At 43.0% G+C, this 20,001-nt stretch overlaps 1 protein-coding gene across 2 annotated transcripts in view; it reads right to left on the bottom strand.

The window, feature by feature from the left end:
* Nucleotides 1–6,148, bottom strand: part of CDH13 (cadherin 13) — a 453,057-nt gene extending 446,909 nt beyond the window's left edge. Inside the window, exon 1 of one of the 2 annotated variants that reach the window (XM_072934294.1) lies at nt 5,955–6,148. In XM_072934294.1, the coding sequence (XP_072790395.1) occupies nt 5,955–5,999 (45 nt within the window). In that variant the 5' untranslated portion in view covers nt 6,000–6,148. The remainder of the gene's footprint in view (nt 1–5,954) is intronic. The other variant, XM_072934293.1, reaches the window with a different exon arrangement.
* Between the last annotated feature and the right edge of the window lie 13,853 nt (nt 6,149–20,001).

Raw genomic sequence — 20,001 nt, 5'->3', positions numbered from 1 at the left:
TGTGTGCTGAAAAGATTCACCCCACTCTTAATACCTCACATTTTAGTCTGTTCATAGAGCTATTCTAACCAGCTCCATCGAACCAGATCTTGAAATCCTTCTTTTTTTCCTCTAGCCAAGAAAATTAATGATTCAAAACACTAGAATATTGGATAAGATAGTAGCAGAATGAGTTCTCTTCATATGAAACATAAGGCTTTCAAAGAATTCGATTCTTCCATTTGACAGAGAACACAGACCACATCACACACAAAAAAACCCTCTAAAAAGCTGTAGTGGGAAAATTTCCAAGACCTCCAAACAATGAAACAGTGGCTAATAAAGCAAGTCTTATTTTTCTCTCCTCTTTGGCATTTAATATCCTCCTGATTTGTGTACACTAACATTGTGTTAGCTGCAGGACACGTGAAGTGACAGGAAAACACAGCCTCCCATCTGGGCTGGTCCCTTCCATCTGGTGATTAGGGCAGGGCACAGTGCAACCATATGGCCATGATCAAGAACCCACTAATATCATCCAGAGTTAACTGGGAAATGCAATAGCCCACTTAGTCTCCTAAGGATGATAAATGTCTCTCATTCTGTTTCACCTCCCCAGTGGACATTGCAGATTTGTCTTTCTGCCTGCACAGATGAACCTCTAGTTAGAATCACAGAATATGTGGAATTGGAAGGGACTCACAAGGATCATCGAGTCCAGCTCCTGGCCCTGCACAGGACCATCCTCCAGAGTCACTCCATGTGCCCAAGAGCGTTGGCCAAACTCTTCTTGAGCTGTGTCAGGCTCAGTGGTGCAACCACTACCCTGGGGAGACTATTTCATCCTCTGGGTGAAAAACTTATCCTAAAATCGAACCCAAACCTCCCATGACACAACTTCTGGCCATTCCCTGGGGTCCTGCACTGGACACACAGAGCAGAGATCAGTGTCTGCTCCTCTTCTTCTCCTCACAAGGAAGCTGTGCCTGCCATGAGGCCTCCCCTCAGACTCTCTTCTCCAGGCTGAAGAAGCCAAGTGCCCTCAGACACTCCTCACACCACTTCCCCTCAAGGCCCTTCACCTTCTTCATTGCCCTGCTTTGGACACTCTCCAAGAGTTTCATATCTTTGTTATATTGTGGTGACCAAAACCACCCTCAGCACTCAAGCTGAAGCCACCCCACTGGAGAGGAGAGCAGCACAATCCCTTCCCTTTCCCAGCTGGCAAAGCTGAGCCTGATGCCCCCAGCACACCGTTGTCCCTGCTGGCTGGAATACCAGTGATACATGTCAAAACAGTGAATTTTGCCCCTGTAACTGTCCATGAGACAATTAAAACAACCTGCTAACCTGACCTTTGTACTCAAAGTCCTAAATGAAGCCCCCATCCACCAGAAAGCTTTATGCTGTCACAGAACTCTGAAACCTGAGGCCAAAATCCTGGCATGCGGCACACTGGTGCAACGCAGCAGCTGAAGATTAGAGATGCAACTCCAGCAGTGATGCAGGAAGAGTGGAACACTGAGAGCTCTGTTATCTGGCTTGCTTTTACATATTAATAGCATGGGAAGAGCCTGCTTATCTCACAGCAAACAGGAAGAAAAGGAAAGCAGGACTTCCCAACTCCTTGAAGGGGCACCACTGTTGCCATCTACATGGCTCTAACAGTCCCTGTTACACTGGTCTGTTGAGACAGCTTTTAGGAATACTAATTTCTTAGCTGCCAAGTCACTAAAAGCCAAGTCAATAACTCCCAGTGGATCACAGCACAAATATTACTTGTGCTAAGAAACCCTTTCTGAAGTTTTGATTCTCAGAAACAGAAAGCAGGACCCAACATATCACCTTAATATTGAAGGATTGTGTCTCAGGGGGTACACAAAGTGGGGTTTAATTGCCAAAACTGCAGAAGTATTTTCATGTTTTCAGTTGTCTGCTATAACAAACACCCCTTGCTTGGCAGTAAGGGCTGTGGTCAGGTCCTGTGTAAGGATATTTTTAGAGGTTAGAGCTGCAGCCAAAAGCCATCATAATTCACTAGTGCCAACCTTCCCTCCAAGGTAATATTTGAGAAATGGGACACCACAACTGCTGGAATGGCTCTGTGTTTTGGGAGACACCATCTTGTGAATGAGATGTGCAACTGGAAAATGGTTTTTGACTACATAGCCAAAAATGACAGCATGAAACTGTGGAGAGCAAACATCAGCCTGCTCACAAAGCCCTCATCAGTAGAAATAATTATACAGAGTAATTGACAATTGAGTTTCTCTAACATTTTAAAAGCATTTTTACAACTCTTGATATAGCACAAGGACCACAGGACTTCTCCTCACGACCTCTCAGATAGTAAGATCAACAGCAACATGATAAAACAGGGAGATACTTCATCAGAATTTGAGCATAACCTGCAATGCCTTGTGTGAGCAAGACTTGTCTTTTTTCCTGACGCTGTTAAATTTCTTTTGCTTTCAATACCTGGGTGCTGCCTTTCAAGCTGTGCATGGAGCCCTCTTCTGGAGAAATCTGAACAAATAAAAGCTTAAGAATGCAGCACTGTGGGCTTTGCATTAGGGGAGTTTGAGGACCAACTTTCTCTATTTACTCTAATGGCAAGCTTGTAAAATCTACACATTTTTCCAATTTACTTGGTTGCAACCCAATGAAACGTGACAGTTATTGTTAAAATTATCAAAAATATGGGGGGTTTTCCCCTGTAAGCTTTACTTACAAATTTTGAGTCACCTCTCGACATGAAACACATAACATAGAAGAGCAAGCCTGAGAACATATTTTGTCTTAAAACAAATATTTTTTATATAGATTTTAGAAAATATACTTTGGGGAAAATGTAAAACATGCAGATTTTTAAGTCCATCAGAACAGAGCATGCATTTATTGCTTCCTGTACCCTGTATAGTGAACTGCATAAGCTACCAGAGTACATTTAGTTTTTATTGTCAGCTTCAGATCAATAAACTTGTGTATTATAGTTATGCTTTGGAGTTTTAAAGGTGAGTCTGAATTAAAGGATTACTTAAAACACCTTTCTCATTTATGCCAGCTAATGCTCAGTTTTCCTCTTGGTGAAAACAGAACAGTTGGTAGTAACGTAGACTAAATCTTTTCAAATGGAAAAATTTATTGCTCACCTGTTTATCACAGTTTTTGCATACATACTTAATGAGCTGCTTTGATAAGAAAAAGTGCTTCTCCATGTCATCCTTTTAATTCCTCAAAAGGCAAAGTTTTTGTAATTTAAAAACACAGTTGAATTAGAGGCAAGAAAACACAAAACCCAAGTTATTAATTTTAGAAATGGTCTTTTCATTAAAAATAAGCCTTTTACAGTTCATGTTCCCATTGACATAAAAGAATCTCCTCAAACTTTTTTTCTCTACTCTGTAAACTTTGCTATTACTTTGAAACTTAGTTATCACTATCTTCTGCTTCCACAGAAAGATTACTAGATTGCTCCTGCTTAGAAAGAATTCTATTAAACTTGGTCCTTTCTAGCATTGCATTATATGACACATTCTTGCTACTCCTAAGGGAGAAAAAAAGAAAACGTGCAGAAAAAGATCCCCAAATGTGTTACAACCACTACACAAGCAGATGGCTGCATTTGTTTAATATGTTGTTTCTCACATTCTTCTGTTTACTTTTCCTGTCACATGAAAGTTGTGCATGTGGGGTGTCAAAGAGAAAAGCCAAACAATGTTTCAGTAAATCCCATTTCTTTCCCTAGCACGGCACCCACTCCAATCCATACTTTAACCTGCATACTTTAACTCAACAATCTAGACAGAATTGCATACACTTCCATGTAAGTCTGAGTCATTCCCCAATTCATTAACTCTTAGCTGCGATCTGGAAAGTAAACTTGGAGATGCATTAGCTCACACGGTGGAGAGAGACATGGCCAGATAGAGCTGTACATGCTGGTGAAGAAGGTGGAGTGCAATTTGAGCACTTGAGCTGGAAGCAAGGCTAAAGCACCACAAGCTCAGCCCTGCAATACAGCAGAACTCATCTCAGCCCAGCCTGGAGAGAAACTCTGAAGCATCACTGGAAGTTATCAATAAAGACAAGAGGGTGTTTTCGGAATCGGGTTGTCTGCACCTTGTCAGATTTTAAGTAGTCATGAATGTTAAAAAAAAATGCCAGTTTCACAGGCCCTAGAAGTCCATCCTTTTATATCACATACATTCTGCTTTCCTACAGGCAACCACTAAAGAAAATCCAAACTCAAGCTGATTAATTCAGCAGTGTGTTGGAGAAGCTGTACCAAAAAAAAAAAAAAGAAGAGAGAGAGAAAGCCAAGGAAAGCAGATGGGAGGTCTCAAAGCCAAGATGAGAGCACCAGTTCAGTATATCCACAGGTTACCCTTCCACTGACTGTGCCCTCTCTCTCCCCCAGCCCCTCTGCTCCCTGAGCATCTCCTCCCACTGCTAGCCCAGGCTGGATCTCAGCCCACTTGAGACAACTTCTCGTCCCAGGAGCCCTCTGGGGAGCACGGGACAGTGCTCAGCCCTCCCTGGGCAGCAGCTTGGCCACTGTCCCGGGCCAGTTCCAGCAGAGCCAGAGGCTGCCCTCGGACCCTGCCAGGGAGCCCAGCCCGGGCTGGCAGAGTGGCCCTGCCAGGAGCTCTCCATGTGGCACCAGCACACGCTGCTGGGCACCAAACCCATGGCCCAAGGCAGCTGCTTTCATTTGTTCCACTGCTCGGAGCAGGCTGTTATCCCAAACCCACCCAAATGCCTTCGTGCTTGCTCACTCCCCAGCCTTCTGCTGTCCCACAGCTCCAGCCACCCACTGTGCCTGCCCTGCCTCCTGAGCAGCACCTGAATGCCCCAGCCTTGATCCACAGATCACCCTGCTGCCTCCTCCTCACACGCTGTGCAGCTGCTCTAGCAATAAAGCTCTCCCAATGGTGATCCCTCACCGTTTTCTCCTTATTGCCCTGTTTGGGATTAGGCAATGCCCGCTGGAAATCGCAGCTACACTGACACAGGGGGGTCATGCTCAGAGTCCCCAGCACTTGTTTGCCACTAAACCCCACCAACCCTCCAAGGGTTAACCAAACCACTCCATCGCAGGTCAAAAAGGAATTAACTTTCATCCCTGCTGGGTGCAGAGGACCTCAGCCCACTGTCACTAAACGCAAGTTTAGGGAGCCCCCGAGACAAAAGGAGGGAGAACACACTTGAGCTGGACAACAACAAAGGATCTCCAGCCCTGCTCTGAGCTGCCCAAAAGTGATCCCTGTGCCAGCAGCGAGAGCAGAGAGTGCCCAGCTGAGAAGTGAAAGCCCAGCGAGTCCCTGTGCCTTGACAGGCAGCAGCAGCGGGGCTTCGGCAGCTCCATGCTTCTAAGGCTGGGTGTTTTTTCCTCTGCTTTCTGGCAGAGGGGGATCTATTACATTTAATAAGAGAAAGGCTACACAGCAAGTCACTAACGGAGTGTTACACATCTATCAGGAGGGTACAGTGAAGGGAGCCTTTTGCAAGGTCTGATTTTATTTTTCCTCCATATTTCCCCCTCCAATTCTTTTATTAAAAAAAAAAAAGGTAATAAATAACATGAGCTGCCTGTAACAGTCTATAAACCTACTACCCAGCACAAGCCACAGAGGAAAGAGGCAAATCAAAGTTGCAGCATTTGATATGACAGAAAATATTGCCGCTGCAGCTGCAACGGAGACACTTGAAAGATTCCCCCCACCACCCTTCCTGAAGGGAAACAAAAAAATGCTATATATCACACGTCAAATTGGTTGTAATTGTAAATCAGGGAACTATGAGATCCTGCATTCCTAGCAACTGGCTTAGAGCAGAGATCCTGCATCTTTAAACAGTAATTCAAGCAATGTCTAATTACTCAGGAATCAGAGCTGAATTACAAATACTTTCAAATCCAAATGCACAAAAGCAGAAAGATGAAAGAAAGCAAGGAAAAAACACCCATTTCTTACCTGGGACAGCAGAAAAGACAGAGTAAGTTGAGTTTTGTGCTGCATTTTGCCAGACTAGAAGGTACCAGAGGCTTTTTCATTCATGCACTCGGCTGCACTGAGCATATTTTCACTGTGAAACAGCCTTTGAGAAGAGACTCTGCCTTGAGAGCCAGCCAACTTCCCAAATAGATCAGCAGCATCATCACTAAAGCATTGGATAGAGTCTGATGACCAGAACCAATGGCTTTACAAGGATGATTTCTTCACAAAGCATCCCCATTTTGCATCACACATATTGAGCAAGCACCTCTACAAACACAGCACCTTTAGAAAGCATTTTTGCTTTGGTGTATTTCTGTGTTTATTTTCAACCTAACATCATGCTTTACATATCTCAATAGTATTTTCCCTTTTAGAGAATGGAATTGAACAGACAGAAATAAGAGCAACTCTGAGCACCACTGCAAAGAGATTCTCTTTATTATAATGTTAATAAGGTAAACTTATTTTTAATAATTAAAAAAAAAAAACCAAAACCTCTGCAGTTTTGGTTACTTCCAAGCCTTAGAAGGAGAGCACAGTGAGATTTTTCAGTGCACTAGAAATATAGGTTATATTTTGTGTTTTCCCCTCAATCTCACAAATCACAACCAAGACAGATCCATTCTACCTGCAGAAAAAAATGCATCATAAAGCAATAAATTTTATTAACTGCTCAGGTAATGGCAGAATTGGCTTTTAATTCAACAAACAAGAATCTAGGACAGAGTTTCAAAGGTGCATGTCCTTCAATTAGAAAAAGTTTTCCTGTTTGAAAGAGGGGACCTGATGTCTCAAGGACCTGCTTTGTCTGGATTGGTTATGTCGCAGCCCAGCAAGCAACACAGGCAGATTGACCAAAGATTAGGAATTAATTCCCCTGAGTGCATTTCCAACTCCACCTCCCTTGCCACTCCCCAGTATGACAAGACTCCAGTCCTTTTTTTGAGTTGTCTCCTGGCAGTCACCAGGGTTACTTAGCAGTACCCTTCCCCCATTTCTAGAAGGATCAAAAGTCTCCTCAGCTCTCATCAGTGATGTTTTTCCCTCACTTGCTCATCCAGCAGAACCAGCTGCCACCACTTTCTGCTCTGCCCCACCACGGGTGGCTGCTGTGCTGGTGGAGATGAGAGGAAACGTGGGAGGGAAAGGCAGGTAGGCAGAGAGAAGGGATAAAGGAGCTGCCAACCACTTTGAGCTCCCCAGCATCAGCAGGAGCTCCCAGCTGTGAATGATGTTGTTTGATGCAACCACTGCCAGTCTACTGCTCAGAGCTTGCATCTTCCTTTACACACCCACTGGACCAAAACTGAGGGAAAGCACTGTCCTTCCAAGTCTGAACCCCCACAGGCAGCAATAACTCTGTTCCAGTACCTCCATTACACGTGCGTTTAAATTAATACTCGAGTTGGAATAGAATCCAAACAAAACATAGCAGGAACTACCAGCAGCAATAATAATGCTCTATAAAGCCACAAAAGGTTCACTACTTAGACATAAAAAGAAAAAAAAAGGCAGGTAAGTTGCTTTCTTTTTCTTTTTAGGCATAGGCAGAAAGCCAGCTTAGCAGGGTAAAAAAAGAAAAGCCTTAGAGCTCTTTATGAATAGAAATACATGACTGGCCACCTCCCATTTCTCTTTCAGGGAGCCAGTTTGCCACCAGGTATAATTCCCAGACTCAAGAGGAGCACCTAGGAATTTATAAGCCAGGCTGGGTGGGGTTTACAGGGCAAATCCCACAGAAAACAGCAGCAGGCATTCTACAGCCTTTGTATGGGGCACCAAGATTTGGACATTCTTAACCCCACCAACAGGGGCCAAAGAGCTGAGTGAGTTACCAGACCAACCAGAAGTAGGTGGTGGCTGAAAGAAACAAAGGCATATCTGCATCCTGTTTTACAGGAAAGGGACTCATTAAAAAAAAAAAAAATAGAAGTCAAGTCATGGGGTAGATGATTCACTGCAAGATAATGTAACACGAGATTTGAGCCAACATGAGCAGTTATTTTCTATACAAGGCACAGCATGGCCGTGGGGCCATCCCAGCACAGGGGCAGAGAGGGAAGGCTGAGGTGTTCCCAATGGTCCTGCAGGAGCATGGACATCCCTACAGCCATGGCAACCCTCCACATCCTGAGGGACCGGGCACCACAGCCTGGCACAGGGCAGGACCTGCCTCCCCAAGGGGCTCTGGCAGCCAAAAGAAGCCATATACCACATCCCTTTACTTCCAGAAACAGCCAAGACCCTCTAGCAGCAATTAAAGAGAAAATAATTTAACAAAAACCAAACTGACCAAACTTTTACCACCAGTTCCACAGAGCTCCTCCCTCCTGCTTTGGCCCCTACTCATAGCTGCTCTTACTTATCCCCTAAAAGGGCAACTATTGATTCCTGGAGGGGTGATAACCGTTCCATTAACCATTCCTGGAGGAATAATTAACCATTCCTGGAGGGGTTAACCCTTCACAAGCCACTGCCAAGCCCTGGCCCAACATGGCACCCAAGCGTGAGGGCGGCCGTGCCCGCCGGCAGCACTCACCCGCGGGCTCCAGCCATGCTGGGAAATGGCCTTTGGGCACTGCCCACCTGGGGAGAATCCCAGCAAAGCACAGCCCTGGGACCCCAGCAGAGAGAGGGGGGACCTGCTGCAATCAGGTGTTTGACCCCTTGCATGGGGGCCCCCAGCCTAGCTGTGTCTTCTGGGGTTAGGCACAGAGTCTTCCCTGCTAATTAGCTCATTAATGAAGAGATGGTTGGCTATTAATTAGAAATTAATAGCTGGTGTCTCTGTCTCAGTTTTAGGTAATGGAAGGAGGTTCAAACTCTACAGAGCTTTACTGAGCAGCTGGACAGGAGGCAAGACTGCAGCTGATGGAGGGTGGTCTCTTTCTAAACCCCAGCTTGGAGCAACATTGCTTCACAAATGAAATAAAGCTGAGGTGCCATGGAGCCACAGAAATAGAAATAACAGCTTCAGGTTTAAAGCATAGTTAATGAGAGGGTCCAGAATTCCCCTTTTGCAGCGAGCTGTGCTTCTCCCTGCCAACACAAAACATGTAGTAAGCTTAGTCAGTGACTGAGAGGGTCTCGGAGTGTGAGAAAACTCCTGCCAAGACCTTTTCTGATCCAAAACCATGTTAACTGATGAGTGTAATATGGTCTGTAGTCTTTAGACACAAAATGCCATCTTTTTCCCTTATAAAACGTGGAGCAACTTGACAGGTCAGCACAGTCCCTCTCCATGACATTCTCTGGCCACAGGGGCCAAGGCTGAGCTGAGGCTAATGTGAGCAGTAGTAATTGCCTGCAACACACACGTTTTCAGAGACAGACCCATTAGCAAATGAGGGAGTGACTGCATGCTGCCAGAAATGCCTTTTGACCTTCAGAAGATTTTCCCTATTTCATAAAAGCTGAGGATCAGCTGCTATGAATCTATCAGAACAAGGGAAGTTTAATTTCCCATTAAAGTGGGTCACATGAGAAACCTGGATGTGAGAGAGAGGGACTCATTTCCCCTGCCACAGTACTGGCAATCTACACTCCTGGCTGCTTCACCAGGTTGCATTTTCTTTAAGCCTGAGAAAAGGTTTTAGCCCTGGGCAACAGCTGAGGGTGTGGCAGTAGGACAGAAGTTGTAGTAAATGCACCAGGATTGAGCTGGAATGTATAGAGGAGTGAAATCCCATCTTCCTGCCTCAGGTTCTCCAGCAGGAATAAGTAAAGCCACTGGCTGTAATAATGTTTTATTCTGGAGAAGATATTTGGAATTCTGCAACAGAGCTGATTTAGTGAGAGTTGAGGAAAGCATTTACAGGTACTCTGGTTTTCTGCTTGGCAGCTCTATCAAAATAGGTCTGGATATGGATTTCCAGTCTTAGGGCAGCTGAAGTTTCTTTGGGAAAGATTCAGAAAAGCACCAGAAAAAGGGGGAGTTGCAGTTTGAATTTGAGCCCACAGCTTTTCATTTTGTACCCAACGCAAGGCCTCTATAATACCCTAAACTCCTACAAGTCTTTCTTACATGAAGGACTTACTGCCAACAGGCAGATTGGCCTTAGTTCAACTTTCTCTAAGACCTGTGGGACTTCTGGATGCTTTGCCTTCTGTTTCCCTACATCCCAGCCCAAACTCTGGGATAGTAGAAGGGTTTTGTTTTCATACTTGCTAACAGGCAAGTCACTGGCAACACAACAAACTGATACTTCAGTGGAAAGAAGTAGGATGTGTTCCATTGTCAGAGCAGGACTAAAAATGGTTAGTCAAACAGGAATTTTACATTTGAGAAAAGTCCTTAAGGGACCATCACACCCTTTTCTGTACAAGTAATAATACTAATAATCAAAGAAATCCCTTTTCTTGTGAACACAGGATCCAGTTTTTCAGTTCTTATGCGAATAGACCTCTTATTGTTTGGGATTTGCATGTTTTTGGATCCCTGAGCCCTTTAAGCATGAACAAAATTTATGTTGAACTTCTAAAACCAAGCTATTGTAAATCATTCTAGAGTAACAATTTGCAGTAGCGTACATCTAAATTTCTAATCCTTGCTTGAAACTGTTCCTTAATTCAACCTTCATCTGAACCAAGAAAGGGAAGGAGTGAGATGAGCCTTGGGTATGTGGTGGGTCTTCTTTATACAAAAGAAGCATCTTCTTTATACAAAAGAAGCTCTTACTCCTCAGCTGACTCCAGCACCTAAGAGTTTCCTGGAATAGTGCAGCTATTATCCCATGTCTGTTGTGAACTTTCAGCTGAATCACAATTTATCTTGTCCTGTGAGCTTGCCCCAACAGCAAAGCTCCCAGGTTTAGTGACAGTCTGCACTAATTCAGCCACTTTAAATCCTACACCCCTATCCATGGGCAGGTGTTGAATTCTGCCTCTTTATTTTCCCTCTTTTCAGTAATCCAAAGGCACTGGAATGGGCTGAAGTCACTGTCCCTGGAGGTGTTTTACAACAGGATGGATGTGGCACTTGGTGCCATTGTTTAGTTCATAAGGTGGTTTTAGGTCATAGGTTGGACTTGATGATCTCAAAGATCTTTTCCAACCTCATTAATTCTGTGATTCTGTGATCTCACAGGCGTGAGATCACATGTTTTGATCAGCATAGGCATCCTCCCCACAGCTTAGAGGTGGACGTAGGAAAAAATATTCTTACAGTGTTGCAGAAGGAAAACTGAGGCACATGACACAAAGGGACCCCATTAAGACCATGAAGGCAGATAAACCCAGAGCTTTAAATTGCTAAATTCCTCAGTCACTGGCTCTTTTGTGTACTAAAAGAACCTGTGGCCTTCCTGAGAGACCCTCTGTTATTGTGCACACCCCAAACTGAACCACAGCTCAATTCAGCATCTCCTCCTTGGCTGGGCTCTCTGTTCCATTCCTCACATGTGCCTCTCCCTCCTGGTTTTAACACCGCTGCTCCTTTGCCCTCCCTCCCACTCCTGATTGTATCTGGCCTGAATACAGGTGTTCTGGAAGCAATTACAGCTTCGTGCAAGGAGAATATGATGCATGGCAGCTCATTAGTTGTTTGCCATTATTATGGGAATGACTCCTTGTTTCCCTTCTGACCTCACCTATTGTCTAGGAAATGAATGGATATAGGAGTGAGAAAATTTGTTTTGGCAATGGGATCTGTATTTTCCAAGACTGGGTAATATTGAATTCTGCCCAGAAATACAAATCAGAATAATTAACCAAACAAATGCACAAAAGATCTTATCATTGCCTATTTTGGTAGCAACTATACTAATTCAAAGTCACTATTTAAAATTCACCGTGCAAGTTTATTAGAAAAGTTACTCTTTTATACATTAAGAAAAACAACATTTCCACAGGAAATGGGAGAAAAAGCAAGTTATCACTGTCAGAAGTTCTTCTAAGACATATCCAAATTCAAGATATTCATCATGAGTAATGGGAAAGTTAATACTGCAGGAATAAATTAACCACAGAATTTTAATGGCTTTATTGTGTGGCAGTTTCTAAAGCCCAACCAAATATCAGCTAGGAAATTCGAATGTGAGAGATATGCTCTTAAATCTCACAGTTATGGATTTTTTTTTAAATCCCTTCTTATGATATAAGGGTCATTTAAAATATTCTATACCATGAATATACAGCTTACTTATGGGTAGAACATTTCACCATTCTTACCCAGGCACAAGCCAGCTTAATCTTTCATCTTTTCACAGAGGAACAGCAGATATATAAGTATATTTTAGAGGGAATAAAATAGTCTAGAGAGAGAGGGAGAATGTGTCAGTCTTTGAATATCTCTGTGCTCAGGGCTTGAGCTGACACGTCAGCCCAGAGCTGTTAAACCCTCTGACTTTGGGCATAGCTGCTTGCACTGGAGGTGTTAAGAGAGTGGGGCTCTGCTCTCTTTCATGTCATTTTCAGCTGCTTTTCTTTTTGCCCTGGCCAGCACAGCTCTTTATTTCACATGCCATGATCATAAAAATATGTTTGAAAGTCCCTCCATCAGAATTGTGATTGTATCTGCCCTGGGCCAGGCAACGATTGCATGGTCCTAGGTTAGAAACTGGCTCAGAGGGCTGCCCCAGCAGGAGGACAAGAGGCCTGAGCAAAACCTCCCTCAGAAAATGAAAAGGCAACCTGAAAAAAGTGAAATCTGAGCAACCTGGTCTAGGTGTCCCACCTTAAGGTCCCCAAACCATTCTGTGATTCCCTGATTTTGCAGCCTGACTGGGCAGCCCCAGCTCTGTGACAGGGCCAGGCTAAGGTGAGCTCAGGGATATCCTTGTCCCACTGAACTCAAATTGCCATTGACTGCAGCAGCATCAAGGTTTCACCCTCCATCCTTAAGCTCCTTCTTCCCCATTTACATTCACAACCTTTTCTCTATGCAACAGTCATGGCTTTTAGGCAGATAAATATCTTACATGCTTCTCAAGGGTGTCATACGCTATTTAGTATTTTCCCTCTGGTATCAGCACCTGTTAAGCATGGAAATAAAGTGATTAGTCTCACATGTTTGGCTTCAAAAATGGATTTTAGGATACATCTCCTTATCATTGGTAGATTTGCCAACTCAAAACAATGATATTCTCTTCAATGATAAATTTTCCCAGTCTTGAGAAGTAGAAATTGCATTGGGAAGTTTTCTGGATGTCCCTTTCTCATGGAATTTTCTATACCTATGAAACCACTTATGACCATTATGACAAAGCTCTCTGATATTACATAGCCTCAGAGGAAATTTGTCTCTGCAGATCTAGACATGACTTAAGGAAAAAAAATCCTTGTGATGCAGAGGTGGAAAAATTAACATTTGAAAATGGAATGTCCTTTTCATAACCAGAAAGCTGTTTTGTTTGGGTGTTTTAGGTCTGAAAATAACCTGGAATTTTAATCACGATAATCAGATTGGATAAAATATAGCACACAACCTGAATCAGGGGATCCTTTCTGCCCTCCTGCATCCAGAAGCTGCGTAGGCCTTGATGCATCTTCAAGTTTTTGCTCCTGAAGGAAGAATCTTTCTCAAACAAATCACTCTGTATACAGCAAAAACATCTGATTCTTACACTGCTTCTTTACATGCCTTTGAAATACTGCATATTATGCATGAATTCTTGGTTCATCATGTATCTTGAGATCTCTTTGTATTTCATTGTTTGTCTTCAATTTTGTATCTTGCTTATGTAAAATTCATTAAGCCTTTGTAAATATGAAGAAAAAACTTGTTCCTTTTGCTGTCTCCCTTGGGATGCTAGAAGGTTACCTTGCCTCATGCTCATCTCTAATCTCTCTCTTGGGTTTAGCTTTTAATGTGTGCAATACTCCAAGAAAGATGCAATCTAGGATGTTTTACTAGGCTTAGCCTCAATGTGAAACAAACAGTTCCTTTTGAATTGATGGAACTGGATCTTCTAACACCAGAAAAAAAATATATTCTTGTATTGCCTTGCCTTGGTCAGGTTGTGACCATAAAATTACCTGCTTTTGGCTGACTGGGCCTCTGAGAAAGGAGCAAACAGCTTGCAGTGGGTCATTCTGGGGCTCTGAGGCATCACTTACCCCTCCTTCTGAGGTTCCTTGTTAGCTGCTCAGTGATGGAGTGTGGGTTGGAAATTTGCTTTCTTTTAATCAGGAATGAAGGAGGGATGGCATGCTGTGAGAATGACCCACATCCAGGTACTAAATTGACTATTTTTTTCCTACTTTAAGTCAAAATAGGGCTTTGGTAGATCTAAGAAATCCCCCTGGCCACGGTCTGTAAAAAACTAGTGCTGCATAGTCTCATGCCTGCCATGCAGCAGCTCTTTGGTCTCCTGGGAGCTGCAATCCACTGACATTTATTAGAGCAGCTTTGGGCACGTTCAACTTTAAGTTGAACCCAGCACTGACAAGCCAGTAGATCAAAGAAGCCACAGCCAGCTCCACAATACCTTTTTTCCCTCAGTTAACAACATCAGATCAGGAAATCCCCTGAGCTGCGAATAGTTGGAAGCTGGAAAAGCACTCAGGGGAAAGATCATGAGAATGGCTTGTTCCTGCTCCTCCTCAGGCATCTGTTTATGGCCACTGTTGCTGTGGGTCTCTCAGGCACCAGGGTAAATGCATTCCTGAAAGATGACAAAAGAATTCCCGAGAAGGCAAAGGGGCAGAGCAGAAGGAAGGGAGGTGGGGGCTGTTGGTGTCGTGGTGCTTGTACAGGAGCAGCGATGGTGGCAAAGGTTGGCATCTCAGGGGTCAGCACATGCAGGCAGTAGTCCCCCACCATGGAAGAGCAGGAGGTGTGTGGGTTGCCCCATCTCACTCTGCTGGTGGCCATCATTTTACCCTTTTCCTTCTTTTTAGTCAGGAAAAGCATCCCTGGCATCAGGCAGCTGCTGCCCAGGGGGAACAGAGGGGCTGTGCCCTGCCAAGGGGAAGCTGTGCTCCTGTCAGGCTGCTCTTAGCCAGGCAGTGCAGGTGAGATGGATGGAGCCAGTACAGCTGTTCTTGTTTAGACACTGAGCAGAGCTCAGCAAGGAAAAGGAAAATCCAAATAAATAAGAATTTCTCTGTAGCACTAGAAGGATTCTATAGAAATAGAGATATTTTCTAAGTAGCTATTTTTGTCCTCATTTGGAGAATAAAAGAAACATTTTCTACTGAGAGCTGTTTAAATCTGGAGAAGCCAAACCTGTTTTCTGAGATATTCCTCACAGCAGTCAATGCCTGGTTCCAAAAAAGGGACAATGTGAGTTCCTAAAGCCCATGTACCACACCCTGTGTAGCAGCATTGGCCAGCTGCAGCCCTAGGGAAATCTGTGCATCCTAATTTGGGGATGCAGCAAAGATAATAAGGTGCTGAGAGGTGCCAGTTTTCCACTTTTCAGCAGGTTTCAAAGAGATTCAATAGCACCAAGGCAACAAGAGCTGTTAGAAAGCTCTGGTGAAAGCATCTCAAGTGCAGATCCTGGAATGACCTGGGTGGGTGGCACATGGGAACAGCATTCCTGAGGTCCAGCTGCTCTGGAGCAATGGGACTGAGCTGTTTGTCACTTCTGTGCCACCCTTCCCTGGAGCCCAGCACATCCAGGGTGCTGCAAGGACATTCCAGAATAAAACATCAGCTCAAGGCATTGGCTCTCTGCCTGGCACCCAGAGAGATGTGAACTTTTTGTGCTGTGGAAAAGGAAAAATTTGGTTCTTTAAGTTTTTTTTTATATTTTTTTTTAATTCTTCCCACTAAGTAAAGAGGGATTAAAATAAAACTTCAGACCAGAATACACAAACTAAAATACAGCTTTATTTTAGGAAGGGGGATTTTGGGAATGCTGACTCAGCTACTGGAATCAGCACTTCCCTGATTGCCCTCAGTTCGAGACCAAAATTCAAGTGAGATACAACAAAATGAAGGGTGCAGATGAATTTGTTAACCAGTGGATAGGGGGTGCACCTGACAGAAGAAAGATGCTTCAGTGGAAGCAATTATTAATAATAATAATAATTAACAATTAACCCTTTCAGTCCCTTGAACCCTGAAAGCCAGAGATATAAAGTAATAGCAGTCAAATGTTATTAAACATGCCAAGTGTCTTAAGAGATAATCATATACAATCAAGCTTCAATAGGAAGAAATAAAATTTACTTATGATTAGATCCAAGTCAAAACAGTCAAAACAGATGCAAAAGGAGCGAGTAAACTCAGCAGAAAAAAGGTCCTCAGGATATCTACTTATATGGAAATTTAATGGAGTTTACTAAATAAGTAAGTTGACTAGAAAGTGATAAAAGCTGGTGTCTGAAGGAAGCAGTCAGGTTGTATGTTCTTTGGGAAATGTCATTATTTATCTAGCTAACACCATTTCAAAGCTTGTAGTTATAATATTGCCAGGGAGCCATCAGCCTGAAAACAATAATTGTTGAAGAACTTCTGAGAAACAGCTTTTAAGCCTGGAAAGCAGAGAAGAGATGGGTTTAATCACAAATCAAGTTAAGGAAGAAAATAATGAAACAGAATTCCAATGTAGGCAGAATGCTGCTTCAACATTTAAAAACAGTTGCAAAGAAGAGATGCAGACAACATTTCAACTTTATACTTTATTCAAGATGTCAGCACATAAATTAGGAACTTTAGTCTACCATGACAGGATATTGGATCACTAGCACAGAAAAAGAAAACACCAGTAATATTTTCTGCTTAATTAAGAGGGTGAATAGAGAGGGATCTGTTGATCAGTAACTTTCAGGCAACTTTAGGTTGGTGTCTTTGTACAGGTATACAGTCAGCTAACATGGGAGTTGATCCAGGTCTTTTGAAGCTTTCAGCTGAAATGGAAGAGAAAATGGAGCTGAATCCTGGCTTCTCATAACCTCTTTTTCCAACTGGTTAAGAAAATAAAGCATATTTCTCCCTAAAATCTCTGCCTCACTGTGAACTCTTTTGCACAGTGTTATTACTTGGATAATGATGCAAAAACAGAAAAGAGGCAAAGGGTAATATTGAAAGCCTTCAGCCAAAGCCTTCAGTTCTGACCTAATATTGCTGAAATATTGGACAGATTTCAAATATTGGGGTTTGGGGAATCAATTTTCCAGTGGAGTGCCAGAGTAACCTGCCAGCTCCAGTAACATCAGCGTGTGAGCTGATGTGGCAATATCCAAAATCACCATCTCCTGCTGCCACCCCTCCCCATCACCCTCCCATCCTGCAGCACTAACTGGCTTTGCACTGCCTGCTGCTGCTGCTTTATGCAAAACCCTCACCGACCATAAACCTCGTAACAAGAACAGACAAAATGGATTTGTACACTGAGGAAAAAGCCCTGGAGGTCTGGCTGTGCCTGCTGGTGACACCTGCCCTACCTGGAAACTGCGTTTCTATTGATTAATCACGAGGAGCAAGGAGGCAGAGTGCTAATACATCCTGAGGGCATCGATTAAAGGAATCAATGCTGTCACATATTTATGCCAGATTCTCTCTCTTGGCACACCTCTTATTTTATGGCTCTGTGGTTACACAAGAGCCTGGTGAGACTCTGCTTCTCCCAACACCCACTGCCGAGCAGGATTTTACTTGAGTTCATGTGGTTTCACGAGTTTTAGCAACAATAGGTTCAGTCGAGCTTAGCTCCTTGCTCCCCCAGATTGAAAGGAATTTATCCCAAACCATTTCTGCCACACCAAGAAATACATTAACCCCAATCAGCAAGTAAGACTCTCTTAGAGATGACAGGCTGTCTTGTTCCTTCCTCTCCGCCACGAAACAAGCAGCATGAAAACACATTCAGGCTGATACATTTTTCAGGCCTTTTACAATACATACACAGCTGGTTCAGTTGACAGAACTATCCAAGTATTATAAAGCATCCAAACATCACGTCTTTATCTCCATCCTTAGCAGGAAAAAGTATTTTTATTCCCCAGCAGAGAACTGGAGCATTTGTCTCCAGGTATGTTCTCTCTTACTCTGAATTTTCTTTAGGCAATTCATAACTGTGGCATAAATGGCCAGTTCATAGCATTGACCATTACTCGCGTGAGGAATGCAGATGCGGATGACCTGGTTACACAGAACATTTTGTTTCTTTTCCCAAAGAAACTAAAAGGTCTCCTAGATTTCATACCTATGGACGTAATTTTTCATTGGTGGAGTTCAGGTAAGAGATGAGGTTTGCTGGAGATTTTGGTAGGAACTGCACCAGACCTGATGCTTTGAATTTCTTGAGGAGATTCTCTCGATAACCAGATGAACTGAACCAGACAGACAATGTACAATAGCACCATCTGGTGACTCCAAATAATCTCACTGTTGCCCCAGTTCCAAAGCCAAAATCCACTAAAAAAAGAAAGAATAATAAGGATATGCATATTTGTAAAAAGGAGAAGGATTCAATAAGAAATAATTTTAAGTTACAGAGCCAGTCATCTCCATATGTGTGCAGTTTTCGTACTGCACAAAGTGGTAACAGCAAAAATAGATGGTTCATAGAGGATTTGGGGAATCTGGTTTTAGCTAACAACTGTGTGATTTTCCATCCCTAGCCAAGCAAATTCTAGCATTTAACAAAATATTCAAAAGCCAACCCAAGCCCCAGGAAAACCACACTTGGTTAGTATTTAATTGCCAAGCATTTTGTACCTGTGCAACTCAAAAGGGATCATCTTTCTGCTTTCATTGTGACCTGTTTGGGCTCAGGATTGCATCCTGAAGGTGAATCTGCAGCCTCTGGGTGGAAGGGGCTGATCTGGGAATGTTGTTCTGGGGGTTCTCTGGGAGACTGCTGCAACCATAAATCCTGGTGAAATAAATACAGAAATATTTCCTTTCTGAACATCAGCAAGGAAGATATCCTTAAGGGATTTAGTAGAGTTCCCAAATTCTTATACTTCATTTATTCCTTGCTGGTGTAGCCCAATCTCTGAGCTGAATTTTGTAAAGACCCAGTCCAGCTCTCTGCTATGAATGTGACATATTAGAGACAACATCCAGGCAGCAAGATGATGGTTGGCTAAATCTATCCCCTGAAACAGAAAAGAATTAAAGGTTTCTGTAAGAGCACAGGAGAAGCATGGAAAAGTCCAGGAGCTTTCTCACGTTGTTGTGTGGTTGGTTGTCACTTAGAAACGAATTGCAGGAGAAATATTAAAGGTTCAACTTGCTGTGACTACAGCTGTGTTTATTTTTTCTAATAAAAAAAATCTGGAGTAGTGAGCACAATAAGATTTTCTGCAGAGTTAAAGCCAAAGGAGAAGGTTTGGGAATTTAAGTAGCAGTCCCAGACCTGATGAGAAGTCACTGGAGAGTGAAGCCAATAATTACAAGGTCATTGTACATCTCAGGGGTCTAAATGATACCCTTAATGCATTTTTGTGCTGCACATGGATCCCAAAAGATTTCCATTACTCCGTTCATGTCAGCTGGGACGTGTGCTGGTGCTGTGCCATGAATTCTTCACTGAGAGCACCACGTGATTTCACATTGCCTTGAAACAGTCTTTTCAGGTGCTCTTTTTTATATTCAGTTTTGTTGAAGGATGCATATGAAGGGACAATCTTGCTGCAGGTTTTTTAATTTAGGTATGTCTCAAAACTGTGAAGAAACCATTTTGAGCTGTCTTCTGTGACTAAGAATAAATTATTGTCCTTTTGATTTATTATATATGTACCTGGTATTGCAATGACCTGCAGCCAGCAGGAGCTCAGACTTTAACTATAATACAACATGCATTAGTTTTCTCTATTCATGAAAAGTGAATAGTTTGCTTCTCTGCTATATGTACATTCATATTCATATTTTTTTAGTGAGGATAGAAATTGGAAATATCCAGACAATGGGATAGGAAACTATTGACTGAATGCCAAACATCTTTCCAAATCAAAATAACTAATAATCCTCGTGGTGCCTGTAAGCTGTAGCCAGGTTAATGGTATAATAAAAATAAACAAGCTGTTTCACAAATTGGCTGGAGCACACTATGGAACTCATAATGCCCCACTTGTGGTTGGCCTTTCCTGCTGATTTTGCCATTTTTCAGGGCAGCAGAGACTTTTG

The sequence above is a fragment of the Taeniopygia guttata genome, chromosome 11, assembly GCF_048771995.1.
Source record: "Taeniopygia guttata chromosome 11, bTaeGut7.mat, whole genome shotgun sequence".
Taxonomy (NCBI): Eukaryota; Metazoa; Chordata; class Aves; order Passeriformes; family Estrildidae; genus Taeniopygia; species Taeniopygia guttata.
The sequence above is the reverse complement of the archived record's forward strand: the minus strand, read 5'-3'. Positions and strand labels throughout refer to the sequence as shown.